Below are 27,235 nucleotides of genomic sequence, written 5' to 3'. Positions count from 1 at the left end.
GGGTCCCTCCACCCCCCCTGCAGCCTCCTCACCTTCTGTTCCAGGCAAGCCCCTGCCGCCATCTCCTGCTGCAAGCAGGTCCTGTTTGCCCCCAAACTCCGGTGTCTAAGAGCATGGCCAGATCTGGGGCAAGAAGTATACACAAGGATCCTATCGCATCTTGTCCTGGAAGAAACAAGGCATCTTCAAAGACCGCGAGGGTAGTGTCAGAAGGGCTTCTGGGCTGATGGACGTGGCTTCTACAGGACAAGAGGGACAGTGAGGGTCATCACTGGAAGAAGTAGAAACATGATGAAGTTGCTTCGGTCCATGAATTCATAATGACGCTTGAGGAAAGCCTCCCTCATCAGCTCTGCAGGAAGCTCAGGTCCACCACCTTGGAAACATAAAAAGCAGGAAAGTATCAGGCGAGATCCTGCGTTTCCTCGGTGAACTAGTGACGGGACCTTTCTCTGAGTTCCGGTACCCTGGCTTGTCATGAAGGGAGAGGTGTTGGTAAGGGCTGAATTCATGTGTTGAAGAGCTAACCCCCAGGCCTCAGGCTGCGAATGTATTTGAAGATGGGGTCTTCTGAGGAGTAATTAAAATACAATGAGTTGATTAGGGTGGACCCTCATCCACTGTGACTGGTGGTCTTATAAGAAGAGGAGGTTAGGACACAGACACACACGGAGAGGAGATTGCAGGAGGACACAGAGAAGACAGTCACCTGCAAGCCAAGGAGAGAGGCCTCAAAAAGAAACAACTTTGCTGACACCTTGTCCTTGGACTTCCAGCCTCCAGACTGTGAGAGAATAAATGTCTGCTGTTTAAGCCCCTCACTCTGTGTGTTCCACTGTTATGGCCGCCCGAGCAAACCAATTCAGACAGAATGAGAATACCAGGTTATTCAAGCCCATGGGAATGAATGAGAAACTGCCGTGTTTCTCATTATTTCTGGCTCAGTTCATCATTGTCACCTTCTTGACCAGCGGATGCTGTGTTCAGATCCATCAGGGGCCTGGTCGGATTGTGTGAGCACCCCACCCCTCAGCAGCTCATGCGTGGGGGTCCTGGGACCTGTTGTAGCTGGTGGTGGATATTTTACAAAGTAATATTCTGCAAGCTCTGTAGATCCAGGTCCCAGCAGATGTTTGGAACGTGGTAGTCTCACAACTCCTCTCCAGGGCAAGGGGTGGTCCCACTGGGAGGTCCAGCAGAACAAACAGCAAGACCACTGTATGCATGGTTGAGAGCCCCCAAAGCCTGCTGTGGGCGCCCGCTGCTCTGAGAGCAAGGTCTGGGTCTGGGGATGAGCAACTGGCCCGTGGTCCAGGGGACAGGCTGTGGGCGGGCTCCAGCTCTCTTGTGTACACCCACATGGGCCTGAGCCACGGGGAGGTTCATTCAACAAGTATTCACTGTGACAGCACACTTGTGACAGTGACAGTACCGGACAGCCCACACCTGGCATGTTAAGAGCTTGGAGTTGAATTCCTTCCTTCCCGGGGTCAGCCAGGCCTCAGGCATGGGTCTGAGCGGAGCTGAGCCTCACCAGGTGAGCTGGGCCCCAGAGACAGCTCATAAGTGGCCATAACAAGCTCCGCTACCAGGTGCCCGAAACTCAGGGACTGGTGTCCTCAGACTGGAGGCCTTAGGAAGGAGGGCCGGGGGACGGTGGGGCTCTTTGTCATGCACCTGCTGGCCCCATCGGTTCTCTTGCCTGCAGCCCTCCTTCAGTGCAGCAGACAAGAAAACAGAGTCCCAGCCTGTGCCCTCAGCTCAGCTAGGAGAGGGACTAAGAAAGTACAGTAACACCAGTTTCTAGGATGGAACCGGGCATCATTCTCTGAAGCCAAGATAAGAGACTCTCAGAACACAGCTGGGCCCAGGCTCAGGACCGAGCCACCAGGCCTATGGTCTCAGAGCCTGGGGAGGAGGCAGGGGTGTGGGACACAGAGCATCAAGGTCCAGGGCACCTGCTGGTCCCCCACCGCCGAGCACAGCCGTCGCCCTGCCCCAAGCAAAGGACACCTTGTGGAGGGCGCCCCCCACCCCGGACCTCCCAGCACCCTGGGTTGGAGGCTGACAGGTACAGTCATCACAGGCCCAGAGAGAACAGCTGTCTTGTTCTTGCCTCTGAGGACCGATGTTCTGGGAGCCTCAGAACGAGACAAAATGTGTTGTAGGATGTGACATGGGACTGCCTTCTTCTCGCCACTCCCTTCCTTCTGCTTGGCCCAGTGCATCTCATCTGAATGTGTCCAAGCTCCTGGCGGCTTAAAAATTCCATAAGGTGTCCTTTAAACCTCTCACCCTTCCCTGTGTTGAAACTATGTTGGGAAGGAACCCACTGCTCCCTTACAGCTCTTTCTGCCTCCCCCGCCACCCCTCACCTGCCGCTGCTGAGGTTGGCCAGCTTCTAGGAGGAGCCCCGCTGTGTCCTGCAGGCTGGGGTGCCCGTGGGGAGAAGGCAGGGCTTGCTTGCAGTGGGCAGGCTGAGGCTGGAGGGATTGGTCAGGTGTGGGCAAGCTGAGTGGGCAAGGCTTTGCCAGCGCATTTTGGGACTTTTTGTAAATAACAGTTACCCTTATTTTCGTGGTAACTTCCACAGGTGGTTGATGGTCCCCTGCTTTCTCCACGGGGAGGATGTTAGTCCTTTGCCCCCAGGACACCTGGACCCTAGTTCTGCAGCTTGCAGGAAGGATCCTCCCATGCCCACAGCACGGTGCCCGTGGCCTCCCTGTGCCACGTCCTCAGATGGCTCTGCAAAACTCAGACCTGGGCTGAGTCTGCACCCCACAGTCACGCCAGTACTTGCAGGCACCTCCTCTGTGCAGGCCTGGTCTAGGTCCTTTCCAAGGGCAACGCTTGACCCTCTGCATGTTCTGTGCCCACTTGACAGAGGAGGACACTGAGGAAGGAGGGCCATCCTCAGGGAATGGTCACAGCCGGTGAAGGGTCACTAGGGCAGGTTAGTAGGGTGGATGGTGCGACTTCCAAAAAGGAGACTTGGCCAAAGAGGGTGATAATCAGGGAACAGGCATCTCTCAGAGACAAGGTCCGGGAAGTGGTACCCAAGCCAAAGTTTGCTTGGGATATAACGGCAACTCACACCTGGTGACTCAGGGACCTTCAGGATGGGAGAAGGTGGGGGAGGGGTGCCTCGCTTCCTGGGAGATGTTAATACCATCTGTTTCTATTCTTTTAAAATATATATATATACATATATATATAAGGTAATTATTTCAATAGTTTTTCCTCCTAAATGCAAACAGCCTGAGAGCCTCTGGGGCACATCCAGGGGCCACATGGGGGTCAGGGTGCCCTCACGGTGTCCCTGTGCCTTCCCTAGGGGTTCCCGCCCAGGTGACCCAGAGAGCCGCGTTCTGCAGCCTCTAAAGAGCCAACTGGTCACAGACGGAGGAAGGGATGCTGATGTGAACAAGGGGCTTGGATAGTGATGCCCACGCAGCTGTCAGTCAGCTCTGGAGGCTGAGACCGACATCCACGGATGATCACACCAGAGTTTGTAGTTTATTTACTGGAAACAGACTCAACACACCCAAAATGTGATATTTGAAAAAAAAAAAAAAAAAGTTTTTGCAAGAGCAGCCTGAAACTTTATCTCTTGCCACTTAGAAACAACACCCCATGTTTACAAAACTGAGCAATTTGGGAATTTTGTGGAGCCAAACAGAATAACCCCACACTACAGGACATGAACTCTGTCTTCAATCTGTATTTTATGCACAGCTCATAGTTAAATTAAATGCCAGTCTATATTTTATGATTTCCCGAACCATATATAATGTGACATTTCATTTCCAGTCTATTTGATGACAAACTGTGCTTTTTCTTACAGGATTGATTTATAATAAACAGCACCTATCTCCTATTAAGTAGAAATTAACGGGCTATGAATATTATTAAATATTCCATTTAAATGGATTTTATAATTTTGTTAATATAGCTATCTAAAATAAAGTGATTTTTACTTAAAAATCACTTCTTTATCATATTCTAATCAAACTGGCCCATCTGTGGACCTGTCTGAATACAATAATGGAGCAATTACGTACCAACCCACCTGTTACTGGACATTATAAGAATCAGATGAGCTCATGGTAGCAAGAAGGCTTGTAGAAACCAGAAAGTGCCTAAAAAATGCAAATTCCGTGCATTGTCTTTGCAATCAGCCTCCTTCCTCTTCAGCCACTTTCTAGGCTTGCAGTTTGCCACTAAAAGACACACTCGGCGTGGGCGTGCAGAGCCAACTTGCCTCCCCGCGTGGTCTGCAGGCAGCCTTGCTGGACCGCTCGCCCCGTTCCTTTGCTGCTCCTGCTGTAGCCTTGAATGTGGCCCCTGGAGGCGTGGGCCACACCCGCAAAGGCCCCTCACTGTTGGAGAAGAGAAGGAGTCTCTGGGGGCATCCAAACTTTTAGCTCAGACCGTGCACCCCAGGGCCTGGGGACCAGACGAGGGGTGTCATCTTTGACATTGTTGGTTCTTGACCCAAGAATATCTCAAAGGGCCCCTACGTGACCAGGAGCCATGTGTGTGGAACTTCAAGGCCGTGAGCTCTGTCCTGGGCCTGCAGGGGGACGCGAATTCAGAGAGCTGGGTCTCGCTGATCAAATGCCCAAGAGTCCGGTTGTCCACCAACACCTGCGTCACCCCAAGGACCATCAGCTCTGGAGCCTGAAACTCAGTTCCAGAGGGATGCCAGCTGCGCTCGGCTACACAGAAAGAACTGGCCAAGGGTCTTTCACTAGGAAATTGGGGCCTGGAGAGATGAGGGAGCAGGAGGCACAGACACAGGCTCCCCCAGGCCTCCCCAAGGTGTCTAAGCCACAGAAAGAGTGGCCCCAGGAGCACCCCCAGCCGCCATCTCCCCCACTCCTGAATCAGCCCAGCCCCCATCTCCATATGAAGTGCCGTCTCTCCCTCAGGCTGCCCCAGGCTCCCTGTGGACCTGCAGGCTTCTGATGGGTAGTGTCAGAACAGGACATGGCCTTCATCAATCCTCCTGCAGAAGAGAAGGGAAACAAAAGCCCCAGGCACCTGTCCTGCCCCCTGGACATGGGGAGGGAACCGCTTGGTCAGCCAGCGTGACAGCCTGCTTCTGCTCTCCGAGAAGCCCCCCTCAACGCCGTCCCCCAGGGCTGCGTCTGATGCATGAGAGGACATGTATCCAGAAGAAATGGCCGGCTTCCTGATAACCTAAGTCCACTCAGAGAATTGTCTCTGGGGACGTTTTTCTGGGGAAAGGGTCTGTGGGAAAGAAAGCAGCCTGATCAGAGCCTAGTGGGTGGTCTTTAGCGTGAGGCCATGGGCAGCTCATCGAGCAGGAACTCACCACTTTCCTTGCGTTTGTGGAGGGGACAGGGCTGCCATTGCTTTGCACCTCGAGGTCTCATGAAGCAAATCCTCATAAAGCAAGTCTGACTTTTCCCAGAGGCACAAGGATGCAAGGTTTTCGCCCAGCCAGGGACTCTACGTCAGGCCCACTGGAGGTTGTTCTCAGGCACTGGTGAGCCACAGCCAAGGCCGCCGTGAGGGTGGGAGCAGGGAGAGGAGAAGGATGACAAGGACCACCTTTCAGAGGCTCCTGTTCTTCACTGGCCAGATCCTGGATGTCTTGAAGCCAGATGTCCTGTCTTTCTCATCTTTGTGTCTCCAGCACCAAGACACCTGGGAGGCAATTAAATGTTGAATGAATAAATGAATGAATGAACGAGATTAGATGCTCACGATCTACTAATTTCAGATAATTCAAACAAAGGCAGGGTGACACAGTAGTGGAAGACAAAGTATACATTGTGGAGTAAGGCAGACCTGCTTTTCAATCACAGCTCCAGCTTTGGCTTGGAGTCACTTATGTACCAGAGTTTCACTTCCTCTTCTGTAAAACTGGAGCAAAAATCCTGTAGCTGGTGTAAGACTTGTAAGTAATGAATATAGAGCTCCTGACACAGTACCTGGTATTGACGGAGAGTTAGACACAGAGATCAATGGAACAGAATATGGAACCCAGGAATAACCCCACAAGATATGATTTTGACAGAGAAACAAAATAAATTCAATAGAGGATGGATAGTCTTTTCAAACAAATGGTGATGAAGTGATTGGACATCCATAAGCAAAACAAAAAAACTTAAACCCAAGCCTCATTTATACAAAAATTAACTCAAAATTAACCATAAAGTAAATGTAAAATGCACAACTATGGACCTAGAGGTAGGTGAAGAGTTGTTTTTTTTAATATAAATTTATTTTTTTAATTCATTTATTTTTGGCTGCGTTGGGTCTTCGTTGCTGCGCGTGGGCTTTCTCTAGTTGCGGCGAACGGGGGCTACTCTTCATTGCGGTGTGCGGGCTTCTCATTGCGATGGCTTCTCTTGTTGAGGAGCACAGGCTCTAGGCCTGCGGACTTCAGTAGCTGTGGCATGCAGGCTCAGTAGTTGTGGCACACGGGGTTAGTTGCTCCGTGGCATGTGGAGTCTTCCCGGACCAGGGATCGAACCCATGTCCCCTGCATTGTCAGGCAGATTCTCAACCACTGCACCACCAGGGAAGCCCCAAGAGTTCTTATATATGTGTCCTGTTTGTTCTGTGTCTCTGGAGATCCCTGACTAATAGAACCACTAATCTGTTCTTCATCTCTAGAATTTTGTCATTTCCAGCATGCTGCATAACTGGAATCATACAGAGAATGCAGTCTTTTGGGATTTGAATGATCAAAATAAAAAGACGAAATTAATAACTTGTACCTCTGCTCTGCAAAGAGAGAAAGAGAAAAAGAGGGGGGGGACAGGAAGGGAGGGAAGGAAGAAAGAAGGAAAGACAAGTTATAGACTGGGAGAAAATATTTGAAAACCACATATCAACAAAGAACTTACATCTAAAGTATACAAAGAACCCTCGAAACTCAATAGCAAAAAAAAATCTCCAAACCATCCAAATAAAAAATGGGAAAAGACATGAACAGACATTTTACCAAAGAGGATACACGGATGGCAAATAAGCACATGAAAAGATGGTCAACATTAGAACCACTGTAAGACGTCACTACACACCTATCAGAATGACTAACATCTTAAAAATTGACAACACCAAATGCTGGAGAGGATGTGGAATAACCAGATTGCTCCTATATTGCTGGTGAGAATGTAAAAATGGTTCAGTCACTCTGGAAAACAGTTTGGCAGCTTCTTATAAAAGTAAACAGGGCTTCCCTGGTGGCGCAGTGGTTAAGAATCTGCCTGCCAATGCAGGGGACACGGGTTCGAGCCCTGGTCTGGGAGGATCCCACATGCCACGGAGCGACTAAGCCCGTGAGCCACAACTACTGAGCCTGCGCGTCTGGAGCCTGTGCTCCGCAACGGGAGAGGCCGCGACAGTGAGAGGCCCGCGCACCACGATGAGGAGTGGCCCCCGCTCGCCACAACTGGAGAAAGCCCTCGCACAGAAACGAAGACCCAACACAGCCAAAAATAAATATAAATAAATTAATTAATTAAAAAAAAAAAAAGTAAACGTCACTTACCATATAACCTAGCAATTGCAATCCTGGGCATTTATCCCAGAAAAATGAAAAGTTATGTTCACACAAAAGCCTGTACACAAATGTTTATAGCCGCTTTATTTGTAATATCGAAAAACTGGAAACACCCAAATGTCTTTCCCGGGTGCACGGTTCAACATACTGTCTATACCACAGAACCCTACTCAGCAATAAAAATGAATGACTATGCAATTACTTGGGTGGATCTCAAGGGAATTATGCTGAAGGGAAAAAAACTAATCCCCAAAGACTGCATTCTGTATGATTCTAGATCTACAGCATTCTTGAAATGACAAAATTATAGAGATGGAAAACAGATTAGTGGTTCTGTTAGTCAGGGATCTCCAGAGAAACAGAACCTATGGGATACATATAGATATATATATAAGAGGAGATTTATTATAGGAATTTGTTCACATAATTATGGAGGCCAAGTTCTACCATCTGCCGACTGCGAGCTGAAGAACCAGGAAAGCCAGTGGTGTAATTCAGTCTGAGTCCAAACGCCCAAGAACCAGTAGCACCGATGTCTGAGAGCAGGAGAAGATCAATGTCCCAGCTCAAACAAACAGCAAATTCCTCCTTCCTTGGCTCTTTTTTGCTTTTCGAGCCCTCCATGGAATGGATGACGCCTGCCCATGTTGGTGAGGGAGGGCTGTGCCCGGTTTTCTGTACCCAGTCCATCAACTCAAATGCTAATCTCTTCCAGGACCACCTCCCAGACACACCCAGACATTACGTGTACCAGCTCTCTGGACATCCCCTAGCCCAGGCAAGTTGATACATAACAGTAACCATCACAGTGGTGGACAGGGATTAGGGACCGATAGGATTATTTAGAAGCCCACTGTTTAAATTGCAACTAGTTGAGGATTCTCCAAATATCTTTCTTAGTTATGGGTACATAGTTTTATTTAGTTACGGTCTGAGAACAAACTTTTTATGATTTCTATTCTTTTAAATCTGTGAAGGTTGGCTAAGAATATGTTCCACCTTGGTGAATATTCCATGGGGTCTTGAAAAGAATGCGTGTTCTGCTGTAATTGGGTTCCATAAATGTCCATGAATTCAAGGTCTCTGATGACATAGTTCCGTCTTCTATATCTCTGCTGATTTTCTAATTGTTCTGTCGTTTCCTAAGGGAAAAGTGGCAGTCTCCAACCATAATGAATGTGTCTTTCTCCTTTCATTTTTGTTAGTATTTGCTTCATGTACTCTGAAGCCTATGCACACATGTAGGATTGTGATAGCTTCATGGAGAATTGTAATGTTCTTCTGTATCTTTGGTAACAGGCCTTGCACTGGAGTCACTACAGTTTTTTTTTTTTATTAGTTAACTTTTGTATGTCTTCATATTTAAAATGGATTTCTTACAGTCAGTATATACTTGAGTTTTGCTTTTATATCCAATCTGACAATGTCATTTATTAATTGGTACATTTTAACTATTTACATTTAATGCTAGCTTTTTTCTATTTGTTCCATCTGTTTTTTTGTTCTTTTTTTCTTTCCCTGTCTCCTTTTTCTTACTTTTTTATTTAATTTTTATTGGAGTATAGTTGACTTACAATGTTGTGTTAGGTTCAGGTGTACAGCAAAGTGAATCAGTTATACATATACATATATCCACTCTTTTTTAGATTCTTTTCCCATATAAGCCATTACAGAGTATTGAGTAGAGTTCCCTATGCTGTACAGTAGGTCCTTATTAGTTATCTATTTTATATATAGTAGTGTGTATATGTCAATCCCAATCTCCCAATTTATCCCTCCCCTGCCCTTACCCCTTGGTAACCATAGATTTGTTTTCTATATCTGTAACTCTATTTCTGTTCTGTACATAAGTTCATTTGTACCCTTTTTTTAGATTTCACATATAAGTGATATCATATGGTATTTGTCTTTCTCTGTCTGACTTACTTCACTCAGTATGACAATCTCTAGGTCCATCATATTGCTGCAAATGGCATTATTTAGTTCTTTTTTATGGCTGAGTAATATTCCATTGTATATATGTACCACATCTTCTTTATCCATTTCTCTGTTGATAGACATTTTGGTTGCTTCCATGTCCTGGCTATTGCAAATAGTGCTGCTATGAACATTGGGGTGCATGTGTCTTTTTGAATTATGGTTTTCTCTGGATATATGCCCAGGAGTGGGATTGCTGGATCATATGGTATTGGGTTGGCCAAAAAGTTCGTTTGGGTTTTTCCAAACATCTTATGGAAAAACCCAAACGAACGTTTTGGCTAACCCAATAGTTCTATTTTTAGTTTTTTAAGGATCTTTCGCTTCCTTCATTGGTGTTAATTGAGCTTCTTAATGGTTCCATTTATCTCCACTGTTGATTTACTATTATACCTGTATTTTTAATTATTAGTGATTTCCCTAGGGTTTACAGTGAACATCTTTAATTACTGAGACTCTGTTTTCAAGTAACATTCTACTTCATGTGTTGTATAAAGATCTCATGACAATGTATTCCCAACCCCTCCCTCCCATCCTCTGGGCTATTATTAACAAGCTCTTTACCTGTGTTGTAAACACGTAATACACTACTGCTCTCTTTGCCTTAGTTCTTAGAGTAATTAAAAGAAAACTGAATTTTATTTTGAAATTCATTTATTCTATTTCCATCACTTTTCATTTCTTTGTGTAAATCCAAGTTTCTACTGGGAACATATTTTTCCCCTTAAAGAATTTCGTTTAACATTTCTTAGTGCAGGTGTACAGAGGATGAGTTTTCTCACTTTTGTCTGAGAAAGTTCTCCTTCATGCTTCAGAAATATTTTTGCTGTGTATAGAGTTCTGGATTAGCAGGGTTTTTTCATCCAGCACTTTAAAGATATCACTCCATTGTCTTCTGTCTTACCTGTTTTATCATGGGAGGTCTGCTGTGATCCTTAGAATTGTTTCTCTGTATGTAATGTGTCTTTTTCCTCTGCTGCCTTAAAGATTTTATCTTTGTCTTTGGTTTTTAGCAGTTTGAATATACTATGTATACAGATTTGTTGCTGTTGTTTTTCCTGCTTATTTTTTTCTTAGCCTCTTTGATCTGTGGTAGAGTTTGTCATTAATTTTGGAAATATTTAGATAAATAATGTCAGCCATTATTTATTTAAATATCTCTTCTGTTTTTTCTGTCTCTCTTTTCCTTCTGGGATTACACTTACACAGATCTGGTGCTATCTGATACTGCCCCGCCCATCTTGGGTATTCTGTTCTGCAACCCTCCCCTTTTTTCTCTTTCTGTTTCAATCTGGTTAATGTCTATTGACCTATCTTACTGTTCACAGATTCTTTCCTCAGGTGTGTAAAGTCTACTGATCAGCCCCTCAAAGTCATTCTTTACTTCTATTATTGTGTTTTTTTATTTCTAGCATTTCGATTTGACTCTTTCTTACTCTCTGCTGAAATTAACCATCAAATTCTGCATGGTATCTACTTTTTCTATTAGAGTCTTCAACTTATTAATCAGTTGGTTTTTTTTTTTTAATCTTTATTAAATTTGTTACAATATTGCTTCTATTTTACGTTTTGGTTTTTTGGCCACGAGGCATGTGGGATCTCAGCTCTCTGACCAGGGATCAAACCCGCACCCCCTGCATTGGAAGGCAAAGTCTTAACCACTGGACCACCAGGGAAGTCCCCAATGAGTTATTTTAAGTCACGTCTTATAGTTTCGATACCTGTGTCGTATCTGTCTTGTTCTATCACCTGTCTTGTCTCTTGTCAATGTGTTGGTTTTCTCCTATCTTTTCTTATGCCAAAAATGTTTTGTTGAAAGCTAGCCATCTTGAGTAGAGCAATAAAGACTAAGGTAGATCGTTTTGATTCCTTCCCTTTTGCTGCATGGGGTTCGGATCAGCCTAGTCAGGATCTGGTGCTGCCCTGGTTATCCAGCCTTCAAATTCTTCTAGTTATATCTTGTGTTTACGGTGGGGCTGGTATTTCTCATTGTCTGCTATACCTTTGTGCTGAGCCTCACCTTGGTGAGGGTCTCTCTCCATATTCTTGCCCCTTTTCTAGCAGTAGATTGCTATTACTCACAGCTTGTTAGCCTGGGTGCAGGAGGCAGAGCCCAGAAGGGTAATGTTTCTGTTGTTCTGATTAAGCCTCTATCTTAGGTGGGTGCTGTGTCCCTGGATCTGGGGGGAGGGAGTGACTGGAAAGGCCCAGTGCCCTAAGACCAACAGTGTGTGTTGCCCTGCTCTCTGCAGTTCCTTCCTTAGTAGATGGGAAAGGTCCGTGAAGGACACTTTCTCAGAATTCTGGCCAGTCTTTTTGTGAGCACCAGGTCAGGTCCCATGGAGAGGGGCCTGCAAGTGCTTGTGAATTTCCCTTATGTCTGTGGCCCCCAAGGTTCTGTATTCTTTCACTAGGCGACACCCTTCCTTTACCAACTTGTTAACAATTTTAGCTGAATTCTTCTTAGTGGGGTCCAGCTTAGTGGGGCCCAATTAAGCTCATGTCCATCCCTCCTCAAAGGCACCTGTATTTCCACCTGTGGCTAGCCAGTTGCCTGTGACTTCAGCTCTCAGACGGGTTAAAGGAAAGTTGTGAATCTGCAGTTTGTCTAGCTTGTTGTTATTATACTGGTGGGACATTGCTCCTTTGGCTTTTTACATCCCAAACAGAAACCAGAGGTCTCCACTCTTTTTTGGAAAATAAGTACTGAAAATTGGTTGCTGCTTCCTTTGTCCAGGCTAGTTTGAGATGATGCCTATATGTTTCCAGGTTAAAAGACAGAAGAGAGTTTTTTCAAAGGGGGAAAAAAAAAAAAAAAAAGGTAGCAGGTTCATTTTGAAAAGTATTTGCTGTTCCTGACATTTGCCACCAGAGGGCAAGTCACCGCATCACTCCCCCTCTCACTGGGTGAGGCCAGGTTTCCAACAGGGAAAAGTAGGTCTGTAAAGTGAGAGGCAGAGGCAATGGAAGTACCTGAGACTCACAGAAGGCCTGTTTTCGAGGCCGCCCTAGGCTGTACAGCTACAGGTGGGGCTCCTGGGCCCTGCAGCCCCAGCCCTGACCAGCGGGCCACAGCTGTGCCCTCTGCACAGAAGACGCCTTCTGACATCCAGGCTGAGAGGCTGCCAGGAGCCTGCTGGGTGGTCAGGCTCTAGCACCTTCAGGTGATTCCGACCTTCTGCTTTGTGTGTTGGGGCGGGGGAGCTGGGGGCGTCAGGGTGGGGAGTCCAGGAAGTCCATTCCAGCCCAGCTACTGAGTGTAGGAATTTCCAGGAGCCCTTTGGTAGGGAGGCTGAGAGGACTGTAGAGCTGTACCACTTTAGTTGGTTTATCTGAAACAAATAAACCAAAATCACAGTGGCTTCACGTGATAGAAGTTTGGTTCTCCTGCAGATAAAGTCTAAAACAGGTGTTCCTGAAGGGCAGGCAGGTCCCCTCCAAGTGGGGAGTCAGGAGCCCATTCCTGATATCTTGTAGGGCCACCATCATTAGAAGGCATCACGGTGGGAAGGGGTGTAGGGGAGAAGGCGCACCCACCCCTAACCACATTGCCCAGGGCTTCCCACAGCACTTCTGCTCACGTCCCATGGGTGCGAGTAAGCATGTGCTCTTTCCTCATGCTAGGGTGGGGGCCTGGGCAGGCGCCCTCAAGGCACCTCTCCCGTGGGAAGGTGGACAGCCAGACCCAAAATCGCCCACGTTGCACCCACAGAAACTGCTCCTAACAGGTTATTATTCTAAAACAGTGTTTCCCAGATTTGCTTGATTTTAAGACCCACAGAGGAGGCTTATTTAAAATAGAGTCCTTGGGCCCGTTTCCTGGACACTGGTTTGGCCATCCGCATGGGCGCCTGGAGTGGGTGCCTTTACCAAGCCCTCCAGGGAGCCATGCTGCCCTGTCTACAGAGGAAGCCTCTACCCCCTGCCCCCACCCATGGGGGGGAAGCCGGGACAACCCTCCCTCTGTTGTCGTGGTGACCCTTGGAACTATGGGACTAGCTCCTGGGTATGGCCAAAGGGAGGCTGGTCCTGAGCTATCCTGCAGCCCTCCCTGGGTGTGACGACCCTGCAGCTCAGGCCGGGGCGGGGCAGCCTGTGTGTCACAGCCACATCAAGGCAGGACTGAGCAGTCTGTGGCCAAGGCGGACCAAGCAGCCCCTGACCTCCCAAACCAGAGCACAGTGCCACCCAGCCACATCGAGATGAAAAGGAAAATCTGGAGCAAAGCTGTGTTTCCCTTATATGAGGGGTTAGGGGTTGGGGTGGAGGAAGAGGATTATTTGTGTGTCTTTAGCAACTGGAAGGCAGCACTGGGTCAATGTTTCTGATTTCTTACCAGAAAATCAATAATTAACGGTATTCAATCATAGATGTTATGTATTTATTATTTATTGATTTGTCTTTTCTGTTTTTGCCATGACTCCCTTGTCATGAATCTTGGGGAAGTGACACCAGATTCATGACCAGCATGGTGGGGGGGGGGGGGGGAGGGGGGAGGGGGAGGAGTAAGGAGAAGGTAGGGTAAACCCCAGGGAGGAGCAAGGCCCCCTGCATCCTGGAGTGGTGCCTGGGGGCTCAGTGTCCCCAAAGATGGGGCTCTTGGTGCCAAAGGAAAGCAGCGTGTGGGAGGCCCCATGTGTTCAATCAGGCACAGGCAACATCTGGCCGCCAGCATAGGAGCAGGAGAGAGGTGCTCCAGGGCCTGAATGGGCAAGGATAAGCCTGAAACAGGGAGGCCCCCATCCACGAGCTTTCAGCTCCTAGCCCACTTCCCCCTCTAGAAAGGGGCCCGGCCACACCTGCCTCCTAAGCCGGTGGGACAGCGGAGGCGAGACCTCCCTGTGGAGGCCCCAGCAGGGTCTGAGTGTCACACCTAAAGATGCACCAGGCCCTGCACCCACACGTACCAGCCCCAGCGTTTGGGCAGGCTGGCTCCCGAGGCAGCACTCAGGGCAGCACCCAGTGCTCTCTCCACCAGCCACTGGCACGGAGCCCAGCTCCAGCAAACCTAGCAGCTGGCCTGGCGGCGCCCCAGGTTGTGCTACTCTGCTGGGGCCTGACGCTCAGGTGAGGCCTGCAGGGGAGCTTAGTGCAGTCCCCACGCAAGGCTGCTGCCCAGAGGGCAGAAATGGGATGGCTCCCGTTCTCTCCCCGCATTCTTTCTGCCCCTGACAACAAGAGTAAGCACGTCACTAGGGAGCTGATCCCACCAGGCCCAGAAGCTCCCAGCAGATCCCAGACAAACCTGTAAACACCAGCCTCCAGCCCAGCCTTTCTGAGGAGGGCCCAGGTTCCCCCAGGGCAGGGGTGTGTTTTGATGAATCAGTCCCTGGGTGCAGTGAGGAGCCCATCTCTCCTCACTGCCTTGTCCACCTACACGCTCCCTCCTCAGAAGGCTCACTGGTCAGCCCTGGAAAAGCTTGCCAAAGCTCCCTCAGCCTGCTGTTCACCCTCAGGGCGCTATCACCACCTGACAGCCTGAGCTGTATGTCACCTGTTCATGCTGTCCCCAGTACAGGATGTGAGCTCCCGCAGCAACACAGACTTGCTGCATGAACTCACGAACAAGCAGATGGGCAGGCAGCCCTCACTCCCCTTCTCTGGGAGGAGATGGCCGGGCCTGGCCCCAAGCCCCCTCCCAGGTGACCTTGCTCAGTGCGCTGTCTGGCCTGGGTCCTTCGTTAGAAACCACAGAAGCAGTAATAGCTTTTTTTTGTCTGCTGCCCAAGGACGGCACCTGCCTTTTGACCCAGGTCAAGCCCAGGTCTCCAGCTGCTCTTCAGCGTCCACAATAAAGAGGAAACTTTTTAAACTGTTAGTGGTGCGTTTGAAACCTCCGGCCTTAACACCCCCGCTGGCGTAGAGGTCCTGTGTACACCTCCATTCGGTTTCCTCAATCATGGAGACACCTGGTCTCGGTGGCCTTTTCCTGTCTTCTCTGGGAGTCGCGGGGACTTCGAGCCTCCCGTCCCCCTCCCTGGGCCACCTGGCACGGGTCTCTCTCTTTTGCGTTCCAGCCGTGATCCCCCTGACGGATTCAGAGCACAAGCTGTTGCCTCTGCACTTTGCGGTGGACCCCGGGAAGGACTGGGAGTGGGGGAAAGACGACAATGATAACGCCCGGCTGGCCCAGTAAGACCCTACCCTGTGTCCGCTCCCCTAGCACCCTACGGGGCGGGCTGTCTCCGGGCTTCCCGGGGAGGGGCTGGGCACGGCGCCCCTGCTCCTCGGGGCTGGCTGGCTGCGCAGGCGGGGTGCGCGCGGGCGAGCTGGGGCGCATCTCACTCGGTGTTCCTCTCTCGATAGCCTGATCCTGTCGCTAGAAGCCAAGCTGAACCTTCTGCACAGCTACATGAATGTGACGTGGATCCGGATCCCCTCTGAGACCCGGGTGAGCCTGGCGCGCGCCGGGACGGATGGCAGGCGCACTCGGCCCGGGGCGGGCAGGCGAGGTGCATCCCAGCCCTGCCCGCAGCCCTGCCGCCCCACCGCCCCGGCTCGGCTGCAACGCGTGCCTCTGTGCGCGTGTGCCTGCGAGTTGGACGTAGGCGCGCGCTACGGCTAGGGGAGTTTTTGTCCCCTTATTTTCTCCAGAGGGACAGGAATAAACACGCCCACTCAGAAAACAAACCGTAGGCAACTCACAACACAAAACTCTCTCTTGCCGAGATCGGAACACGATGTGCTGCCACGGAGCGGAATTAACTATAAAACTGTGTGTGGGTCCTTGGAACGCAGGGAACCGAGGGCGCGATTCCTCGGCACCCCCTCCTTTTCTTTTTCTCTCCCCTCTTTTTCTCCCCTCCAGGAGGGGAGGGCTGTGAGAAAGGGGGCTGGCGCCTCACTTGGCCCCCTCCCCCAGGGAGGACCCATGCTGGCCCTGCCTCCAGATGCTAAGAGGGATTCTCTTTATGTATCTGACTGATGTTTTTGCGATCCCAGTAGTGAAGTCCCAGGAAAAGGGATTTGTTTAAAAAAAAAAAAATTACAAATAATTGGTCCTCCTCAGACATAAATTTACTTACCCATAAAGTGGGGCTCGTAACGAATATTTTTTAAGTTTCATGAGGAAAGCAAGGAGGGCAGCGCCCGGCACACAGTACCCAGGACAAAGTGGCACTGTTCAGAGTGCTTTGTCCTCCAGCGTTTACGTGTATCTAAACTTCACAGGGCTCCCTGAGGCAGGTCCCGATACCCCATGTTACTGACGGCACAAGTAACAGTCAGTGGCAGTCTGGCTCCAGAGTCCAGCTGCCTGGAGTATGTCATGACGTGGCTGTGGGTGTTCTTTTCTCACCCCCACGAGGGCTGTGAAGGCAGCAGCTCTAGATGGAGAATCAGGAGACTCTCAGGCTGGGACACAGCTCGGGTTTGGGGCAGTGAGGCTGGAAGCCACACGGCGGCCGCGGGGTCTGCCTCCACCGACCGCGTGGGGCCAACTGATGTCTAACCTCCTCCCTTCCCTGCCCTCCCTCTCCCCTGCAGGCCCCTCTGGCGCAGCCAGAGTCCCCGACGGCCTCGGCGGGGGAGGACGTGCAGTCCCTGCCCGACTCGCTGGACTCGGACCGCGACTCGGTGTGCAGCAACTCCAACAGCAATAACGGCAAGAATGGCAAGGACAAGGACAAGGAGAAACAGCGCAAGGACAAGGACAAGACCCGCGCGGACTCTGTGGCCAACAAACTGGGCAGCTTCAGCAAGACGCTGGGCATCAAGCTGAAGAAGAACATGGGCGGCCTGGGCGGCCTGGTGCACGGCAAGATGAGCCGCGCCAACTCCGCCAACGGCAAGCACAACGACCCGCCCGAGCGCGGCAAGGAGAAGAAGGCCAAGGCGCGCAAGGGCAGCAAGGAGGAGTCGGGCGCCTCGGCCAGCACGTCGCCCTCGGAGAAGACCACGCCGTCGCCCACGGACAAGACGGCGGGCGCGTCGCCGGCCGACAAGGGCGGCGGGCCCCGCGGCGACGCCTGGAAGTACAGCACGGACGTGAAGCTGAGCCTCAACATCCTGCGCGCCGCCATGCAGGGCGAGCGCAAGTTCATATTCGCCGGCCTGCTGCTCACCAGCCACCGGCACCAGTTCCACGAGGAGATGATCGGCTATTACCTGACCAGCGCGCAGGAGCGCTTCAGCGCCGAGCAGGAGCAGCGGCGCCGCGACGCCGCCGCCGCCGCCTCCACGGCCAAACGGCCGCCGCGCAGGCCAGAGGCCGAGGGCGCGCCAGGCCCCGAGCGCGCCTCGCCGGGCCCGCCGGCCGGGCCTCCCACGCAGCTGGTGCTCAAGCTCAAGGAGCGCCCGAGCCCCGGGCCGGCGACGGGCGCGCGGGCGGCGCGGGCAGCGGCAGGCGGCGCGGCCTCCCCGGGTCCCGTCGGCGGCGCGCGACGCGCGGGTGCCAGTGGACCGGTCCCGGGCCGCAGCCCCCCGGCGCCTGGGCGCCAGAGCGTCATCCACGTGCAGGCGGCGGGCGCACGGGACGAGGCGTGCGCCCCGGCCGTGGGCGCGCTGCGGCCGTGCGCCACGTACCCGCAGCAGAACCGCTCGCTGTCGTCGCAGAGCTACAGCCCGGCGCGCGCCGCTGCCCTGCGCACCGTCAACACAGTGGAGTCGCTGGCGCGCGCCGTCCCAATAACCCTGCCCAGCGCGGCGGGGGCGGCGGGAGCGGCCGAGCCCAAGTCGCAGACCTACACCAACGGCTTTTGCGCGGCGCGCGACGGTCTGGAGTTTGCCGACGCCGACGCGCCGGCCGCGCGATCGAACGGTGAGGGCGGCCGGGGCGGCCCCGGCGCGGGGCCGGCGCAGCGGCGCTGCCAGCGCGAGAACTGCGCGTTCTACGGGCGCGCCGAGACCGAGCACTACTGCTCGTACTGCTACCGCGAGGAGCTGCGGCGGCGGCGCGAGGCGCGCGCGGCCCGGCCCTGAGCGTGCGCCGCGGCCCCGCCGGCTGGGCTGTACTCTCCACGCTGTTGGTGTCTCCTCCGCGCCCTGGTCCACCGGGAGGCCGGCGATCCTCTGTCCGTGCTGTGTACGTGTTTGGTCAAACGTTTCTAATGGTGCCTGAACCTACACTGACGCCACTCAGGTAGTAGACGGATAGGAAACAAGTCATACTGTTGGAAGTGGGTGTGCTAGCTAGCATCTGCCTCGTACCTGTGGAAACTCAATAGCCATTGCAAGGGTATTTTTGTTCTTCAATAAGAGAAATAAAGAAATTTGCAGCCCTTTGTTTTTAGAAGGGAGTGTTTTACATGCCTTTTTTTTTTTTTTTTTTGGCTTTTTTCCCTAACCCGGCGACTGACCTCTTCCATGTAGTGGTCACCTGCGTGCGATTGTTGCCACCCAGGGTTTCGAAGCAAACGCGCGGCCCCGGGACCGCGGTGGCGGCTCTGCCTCGGGCTCCCACCTGTGCCCCTCCCGGGCCCCTGGAGGACAGGGCACTTGGCCTCCCAGTGGCGCCCTGGTGGTCCCTGTGATCCTTTAGGAATACACGGCTCCATCTCATAAGCAAAATCTCCTCCCACAGTCCCCGGCTTGAGCGACATTCACACTGCCATCAAAGCCGTGGGCGTCTGTAGGATGGGCACCGGACAACCTACCTCGCAGGGCGCGGTGAGGTGTAGCGATCGCTCCCGGTGCCGGGCAGCTCAGGTGACAGGAGCTTTCCAAAGACACCTTGGGGCCCAAAGGCAAGGTTCCGAACTCACAATTTGGAGTTGACCATATATGAGCAAAGATGACAGCCCGCTCACATTTCTCCTTCGAAGACACTTCCACAATGCTCTGTCGCCAGAGGGGCCCCTAGGAAGCGACCATCGGTGCCCCAGGAGAGAGGCGAGAACTTGACCCTGCGGTCACTCTGTAAGCCCCCTCTAGGCCGCCCTGAAACCCGGTCTGCGCCTCTTTCCAGAGGGAAGGGGCTGAGGGCCGCCGGGAAGGAAGCCCACCCCCACCTCCACCTCCACCCGCATCTGTCTGGGATCAGCCAGGTGGAGGGGCACCGCTCCCATTGGGGTACCCTCTGCAGGGTGCGGGTAACCCTGACTGTGGCTCCAGAACACATTAGGGGCAGCCCCATCCCTGAGCGGTCCCTATTTTGGTGCCTCCTTACATTTCTTGAGGAAAAAATAATGTGTCCTTAGCTACCCTGTTCTGAGCAGCAATATGCAGCGTCTTCCTTCCAAGATTACCTCTGGAGAATACCGTTCTTGGCCAAGGACACTGAGGCGTTAAACCTGCCTCACTAGGGAAAGATCTCGTTTCCAAGAAATACAGATACGATGGGTAAAATCCTCACTAGCAAAAGAATCCTTTAAAACCTGTGAGAGCCTTAGAATAGCCTCTAATAATCCCAAGAAAGAGAGGAGAAAGCACCCAGCTTCGATGTGGGTGTATCTTCAGAAAACACAGGAGGTAGACCATCTCTTCATTGGCGCCAGCTTCTCCTTCTCTAGAAAGGATGCTTTCCCCCGATATAAAGAGCAGAAAAAGAAAAAAAAAAATACGGAAGGGGATTTTTTTTTTAACTTGTTTGAAGAATTATTGATATAATAAACTAATTTGAGTATCTCCTGTGAGTAATTCCTTTTTGTTTTTAATTATCCACAGCACGTGGAGTTTTCAGTAATTTATTCAAGGTTTACATAAGTGGTTCCTTAAAATTATTTATTAAATAGGATCTTAAATTTTTTGAAAGTTTTACTTTTCGTGCTAAACGATACTTTCAGTGTGTGGTAATTACTAACATTCATGTTCCTCATATTACTGGGGTTTCTTTTGTTAAAAAAAAAAAAGTAGTTTTTAAAAATTCTCTCATCAAGAGGGTTTGTGGCAGCTCTTTGGACTGATTCTTCACATCATGCTGACCAACTGCTTTGCCATCCAAAGCTGTGAGGTCACAGGAAATAAATATTGCTTCACGTGTAGACGCCAGTTCCTGCCCTGCATCTCACAGAAGGTGGAACAGCCAGCCTGGAAAATGCCCCCCTGTGCATTCAGAAGCCAAACACGTACGCACAAGAAGTCAAGGAGGCAGAAAGTAATCTCGTGCTTGTTTTTTAATTTTTTAACATGAAAACAGCCAACCAGAAATTTCCAAAACTGGCTGTGCAAATATTTTATCTTTCTCATGCTCTCTGCCAGGTTAAAAAAAAAAGAAAAAAAAAAAAAAAAAAGGCAAACTGAGAATAAAAATGGTCCATTTGTAGTACCAGAGGAAAAAGGAAAACCTTTAAAACCAGGCAGTGTAATTTGTAGGTAAAATCAAAAAACAGTGACCTGTTCTAGCTCCTTGGATTTCAGAGTCACCACCACCACACCCACATCTGATATATGTGCCATAAATAAGAGCCTGAGATCCAACCCCAGACCCCACCCCCAGGCTCCTCCCCTCCCCTCCCCCCCTGCCCCGCAACGTGGAAGACCCCTGCACCGGCCGCTCCTTGTGCAGGGCGCCTGTGGGTGTCACTCCCATCTGATACGATGCCCTCCGTCCACATCGTTTAAAAATAGGCGTTTCCTCTTGTGAGAGATCTGGATCCATCCTTCCTCTAAACAGTGTTAAAAACTGAGAGAGCCCACTATTCCCTTAGATGTGCTGGTCCAGCCACCCACCCCACCCCACCCCCGCCCCAGTGTTCACAAGAGCTCTTTAGCCCTGGTCCCAGGCCAGACATCTCTCAGGCCAAATGAGTTCATCAGGCTGGACGGGAACTATTAGAAACTGCTGTGTTTTTCACATGTGGGTCAAGAGGTCCTCTAATGCCCTTCTGTGACTTGGGGACCCTTTGTGGAGTGGGAGGAAAAGGAAGTGGATTGGGGGTGCTAGAGAAAAGGAAGACAGCCAGTCCCGATTCTAGAAAGGCCATGAGCCCCACCTAGGCACAGGTCCTGGACACGGGCTGAGCAGCTGCCCCACCTGTGGGCCGCCTTCCCCATCTGGCTGGCCTGACCAAACTTCCCTTTCTGGAAAGGTCAGGTGTCTCTTAAGTGACAGCAAGTTTCCAGAAGGATCCCAGATACTTCTAAACCCCAGTGGAGGCTATTTCAGTCATTTGCTTCACACTTCCTGCAACTGCGTTACCTGGGTATATGACTTTTTAAAAAATAATATATTGTGAAAGGAAGGCGTTTTTAAGTGTATTCTGTTTGTAGATTTTATGCTCTGTTATGTTGATATTTTACAAGCCAAGTTTAAACTGTACTATAGAAATTATTTTTATATTATTTTCTGAATATGCCAGAGAGCAATATTTTGCACCCTTATATTGTCACAGGGTTACCCCCTTGGAGGGCTAACTTTAGGTTGGGTGGGGCTCTGCTGTGGGCTCTTGGGGGTGAAACGCTTTCTGCTATTTGTTCAAATCCCCTCTGAAAGTGGAACTGTGTAAATGTCTCTTCTTTTTCCATGGAAAGCTTGATTTGTTTTCTGCTCCTGGATTTTGGTACTGCATCTTTCCTCTTAAATGAATACTTTCTATTCACTAAGTTACTGTGGACCTTTTTCTTACCTATCACCACCCAGTGGCTCCAGTGGCATTCTGAAAAGTCGGGATCTGTTACTTTACAAACTTTATGTTTTCCAAAGTGATTTGATTTATTAATTCTGGTAGCTTACCATCAGGAATTTAGTGACTCAAGATAGCAGGGGGCACACCTCGAGGTGTGAAATCCTCCAGGCAGTGCCCTCCGCCTCTGGGGCGGGGCCGTGGCTTCGTGGCTCTCACCCCCTCGCTTAGCAACTACAAGCTTATTTTGCAAACTACTCTACTTTGCAGAAATAAACTTAACCGATCAAAATATATTTCACGTTGGTTAAGAAAAAAGGGCTGTACCCATCAGTGGTGGGAAATTTGTGCGAGGAAAACAAAAAAGTCTTTGCCAAACCATGTGTTCCATTCTCTATGTCTTTCATGTTTACTAAGAGACGTGGAGTAACGCACGTTTGGGAGGGTTTCTTTCTTTAGGACACAATTCCGTTTTCCTCATTGTGGCGTGGACTTTACAAATTAAGTTCCTTGAGTGCTTTTTTCTTTTTCTTTGTTCCAATGCTTCTAATAAATAAGAAGAAAACGTGTGTCGTGGTTGAGCGGGCCCTGCCTTGTCAGACCCTGGCCGCTGTGACATTGCCTCTGTCCAGAGTCTGGTTCTGCTGTCATCCGAGCGCAGGCACATCCAAGAAAGGGCCCCATGGTGGCTGGCACCCCTGGCACCAGGGAGCAGGCACCCCCTTCCAAAAAGCCTTAAAGCGGTGGCTCTCTGGAGACCTGCGGGCCCCACCTTGCCATTCAGTCCTAACTATAAACTCTCCTTGCTGCTGGAACTGGGCCGCTTTGGTGTGGGGCTCCAGGGCAGGGAGAGGTGCCCAGCTTCATTCTTGTTTCCGTCTCGTCCCCCCAGTCCCCAGATCCACTCTCCAGCATGGGTCCCAGAGGCCCAGAGTATGATTCTAACGGTGGATCTGCTGACACGGGGTTGGGTCCAGGGCGCTTCATCCCAGGGAGACCCACAGAGCACACATGATGACGAGGGGCCCCACACTCCCCTCAGGAGGCCTGGAGGCTGCAGGGAGCACTCTGAGGCACTCTGATCAGGAAGACTTTCATGATTGCTCCGAGCAATGTGCGAGATGGTCTGTTCGCAGTCATGCGGGTCACTTTGTTCCCCAAACCAGTCCTTCCTCTTCACTCCGTGCCCCCCCAGCAGAGAATAGAGAGGGGGTTGCCCTGCACAGACCCCTCGGGAACAAGTGCGTGTGTAGTCTGTGCTGTGTCAAGATGCCGTGCTCCTCCACCCCCACCCCCCCACCGGCTGACTTAATACACACATCACCGCAGGAACAGCACAGAAACCAGAATCTCCAAACAAGGCTAAAATATTACTATTTCCATTTTATTTTGCAAAATAATTTGCTGAAATTTCAATTTTTGCTGTTTGATGCTTGCGAAAAGAGTCCCACCCTAATTATGTATGTACAAAATGATGCCCATTGCTTATCCTTTTTTATTCCTCCAAGAGAGCATCTCAAGAATACACACACACACGCACAATCAGTTCTTTAATGTAAGATGAGAGGTACCACTGGCTTTTTAAATATAGGCTGAATATGCTCAAGACCAAAGCAACCCATTATTTTAAAGAGGATAAATTAGTGGAGCCAGCTCCTTGAGAACATCTGTGATAGAACAGACACTGAAGAATGACTTTAAAGAAACAACTAGGTTCTTACAAACACCACTCCCACCCCTGTACTTCTCCAACCTCTGCCCCAGGGACACAAGCCTGCCTCAGGGCCTTTGCACATGCCCTCTGCCTGGAATGTCCTCTCTCAACACCCACCCTTAGCCACCCTTCACTACCTGCCAGTCTTTGTTCCAATGTCACCTCTCAAGGAGGCTCTCCCTGACTTCTTTATTTAATAAGCCAACACATCCCACCCTCCCTGCCACCTCCCTTGCATCTTCCTCTTGTGCATTTATCACCACCTGAGGGCTGCATGTGAATTATTCATTCATTCATTCATTGTATGCCTCCCTCCAGCCCCCATAGAATGTAAGCTCCATGTGGGCAGGAATTTTTGTATGTTTTGCTCACTGCTGCACTCCTGGTGCCTACAACAGCGCCTGACATATATTAGGTGCTGGATAAACACTTGTTGAAAAAAGAAAATGAAATCAATAATTTGATAGCTATTAAGAAGCCTAAAAGTATCGGTTGCAGCCTTTATCAAATCAAGATTCTACTCTTGCCCCTAAATGGGGAGAATTTTAGCTGATACAGCAGCCTGGCCGCTTCTCCAGCCTGTGGTTTACGAAGGCCAGATGCGGCAGTGAGCACCAGACCTGGTGGTGGTGGGTCTCCCATGTAAACGCCTGCCCCAGGGCCCTCCCTCATAGAGAAGGTACTCCGCTGTTTACAGAGGTCCCTCTGGGACAGGCTGCGGTGGGGACAGTTTCCTCCACGGCACCTCTCGTGATCACACCCCCTCCATGAGGTCGTTATGGGCCTGGACCATTCTGGAGAGTCCCTTATAATGGGTCCTTAGGACGCTGTGCCTTCACAGTGTCTCCAGGGAGATAGGCCTTCCTTCCTAGAGCAAACTCAGTGGCAGCAGATGACCCAGCCCAGGAAAGGGCATCAGCCTGACCACTAGCAGGACCCGTTCTTATGTCACCAAAAGCAGGCCTTCAGGGAAGGGGAGCTGCTCACACAGGTGTGGGGGGACTGCATTGACAAAGTTGGAGGCCCCCAGTCGCCCCTCGGTCACGGGTGTGTGTGTACTGCAGGGGCAGAGCCTGGACATAGCAGAGCCAAACAACACAGCCTCCTCGGCCTGGCCCCCTGCTGGCCTCGCCCACCAGCAGGGGAGGGATGCTTCCCCCTCTGAACTTCCTACCCCTGCGGGATGATCTTCCCAACTACCTAACCTTGGTGTTTACTTCTAGGTCCTTTGGCCAAATGTGTTTTCCTCTACGAGTTGTTGGCAAAATACTGTTACAAGCTTCTAATAGGACCCTTGTCCTACTGTGGCCTGGTTAAAAGCCTTTGTCCTGCTCTTCTTCCCTTTCCGTGGTTTTGATGTCATTTCTCTGGGTGCCATATTTTAGGGTCCCCCATTTGGGGGGCCAAGAGCTCCCTTGTAGCACTCCCTCGGCAGCTGCCGAGCAGACAGTGAGTGAGCCCACACGTGTGTGTCCCTTTGCTTGAATTGCCGAATAAACAAGGTCCCTTTCATTGCTGCCCTGACACACGAGGGTGTGGCGGACACGTTCCTGCCAGTCCTCAGAGAAGGCGAGCTTTCCAGGGCTGCTCCCTTGGCCCTTGCAAAACTTTCTCCAAGGCAGGAGCCCTGCAGCCCGTCCAGTTTTTCCTGCTTGCCTGGAATGGAATCCAAACACCTGCCCTGGAGTGATGGTAGGTGGGAGTGGGGCAGCTTGTCCCCACTAACTTGTGACCAAAACTAGTAAAGCCACCGTGAGCACAGTTGGAGACGGGCAAGTGGCCCAGAGCCCCTGTACACGAGGCAAATGCCACCTCCCAGAGCCAGTCATCATTCAACACCCCGAGGAAGCCTGGGGCCCTCCACCACCCACAGGGCCCTTAGAGCCACAGGGGGCTCCCCTGAGTCTGCACTCAGAACCTGAACCCCGTTCACCCTCAGCTTTGACCAGTGTGTCTCGTTTTAACTGATGATTGCTGATGTGTATTTGCTTGGTTCCTCCCAACATGCATTGGCAAGTGAATGTAGTTCCTCTGTTTCTTTCCCTTTCTTTTTTCTTTTACTGGTTCATTTGACTGATTTGGGATGAAATACATGACTTTGTTTCCCCAGTTTACTTGTTACCATGGACGAAGGAAAACATTGAGTCAGAAAGGGGTCAGAAATCCCTGTTACTTCAACCAAGTTGTCCAGAACCCTTTTCTGATTCAATGCAAATATTCTTTTCCATCTGGTCTATCCTTGGAGAAGGAACCCATTGTAAGAGCTTGTCTTTGGGGGTTGGGTTGTTACTTTGTAAAGTATTAAAGCACTAAACCAATTTTTGCAATATGTAGTAAATCTTGCTTTCATTTTGGAAAACTTCCAGTAATGACTACTACTGCACTTTTTTATAGAAGAACTGTATTTCATTTCTTTCTTTTATGAAAGATTATTTCAAGTAACAATAGCTCTGTAATCCGTGTGATACGGCTTCTCCATTACTTGACATGGAGAGAAGCTTTGATGCCTACTCAATAAAATTAACATGTTTGTAAAGCACTGGCTGGTCCAATTATTTACCCACTCCAACGTCCCTGGTAAAACACCATCTAAGAAAAGTTTTATGGTACGGAGGAAGAGGATTCTAACAGGTGTCCATCCTTACCCATTTTTATTTTAAGTGTTCTTCCAATCAGATGAGATGTAAACCTAGGTATCATAGTTTTATTATGTGAGACGAGAGTTTCTGTCCTTCTTAAATGGTCAGGATACTTTCTGTCGAAATGAAAACAATAGAGCTTCCCTGAACGTGTGTTCGCCAGAGGTCAGCAAGACGGCAACTGGGAGGGCACAGAGAATGAGAGGATTTTACTGTGGATTTTTATTTGCACGTGTTTTTCTGTGCAGGAGAGGCATGGTGTCTGTAAAAGAAAGTAAGTGGTTTCCCTGTGGGCTGCGGGCCTGTCCCAGGCAGGCGATGGGCCCCCGGCACAGTCATAGCCGAGCGCCTCCCGGGAGCTGGGCCAGAGGCGGTGGTGGCGGCCACCACGTGCTGTGCTCTGCCTCAGGCATGTCATAGACATCATGGGATTCTATCCAGGCGACAACCCTGCGAGTTAGATGTCAAAGTCCCTGTTGTGTAGACGAGAAGGGAAGTTTGGCAAGGTAAGTGGCGAAACCAAGATTCCAGCTCTAATTTGCCTGATGGAAGAACCTGTGCTCCCAGCTGCAGGGCCACCCAGGAGCAACTCCCAGCCTGTCCAGTGGGTGGACTTGACACACAAGGAGAAGGAGAAGGAGAGGAAAGATGCTCAGCTGGCCTGTGGGATGCACTGTGGCCCTGGGAACAGCGTCCGGCCAGGGCTCCACCTTCCATTTCTGGTTCGGACGTTCTTCTCCGCTAGAAAATAGGAGACTGTGCTTAGTTCTTGCAGGACAGGTGGAGAATCCCACATGAAAGGCACACTCCACCACCGGCAGCTTTGAGAGGTGCTTAAAAGGCTTTACAAGATGGTGGTGGGAGC

The 27,235-nt window shown here is 50.6% G+C and overlaps 1 protein-coding gene and 1 long non-coding RNA gene across 7 annotated transcripts in view; one reads left to right on the top strand and one right to left on the bottom strand.

Moving 5' to 3' along the window:
* LOC309624910 (OTU domain-containing protein 7A) overlaps window positions 1-21,597 on the top strand; it is a 384,496-nt gene extending 362,899 nt beyond the window's left edge. For all 5 annotated transcript variants that reach the window (XM_082383632.1, XM_082383633.1, XM_082383631.1 and 2 more), the window contains 3 exons: window positions 15,535-15,649; window positions 15,824-15,908; window positions 17,003-21,597. In XM_082383632.1, the coding sequence (XP_082239758.1) occupies window positions 15,535-15,649; window positions 15,824-15,908; window positions 17,003-18,436 (1,634 nt within the window). In that variant the 3' untranslated portion in view covers window positions 18,437-21,597. The remainder of the gene's footprint in view (window positions 1-15,534; window positions 15,650-15,823; window positions 15,909-17,002) is intronic.
* Window positions 1-27,235, bottom strand: part of LOC309624921 — a 999,471-nt gene that overhangs the window by 930,989 nt on the left and 41,247 nt on the right. The window lies entirely within an intron of this gene.

This window comes from Balaenoptera borealis (assembly GCF_965194805.1).
Source record: "Balaenoptera borealis genome assembly, chromosome: 3".
Lineage (NCBI taxonomy): Eukaryota > Metazoa > Chordata > Mammalia > Artiodactyla > Balaenopteridae > Balaenoptera > Balaenoptera borealis.
The sequence above is the reverse complement of the archived record's forward strand: the minus strand, read 5'-3'. Positions and strand labels throughout refer to the sequence as shown.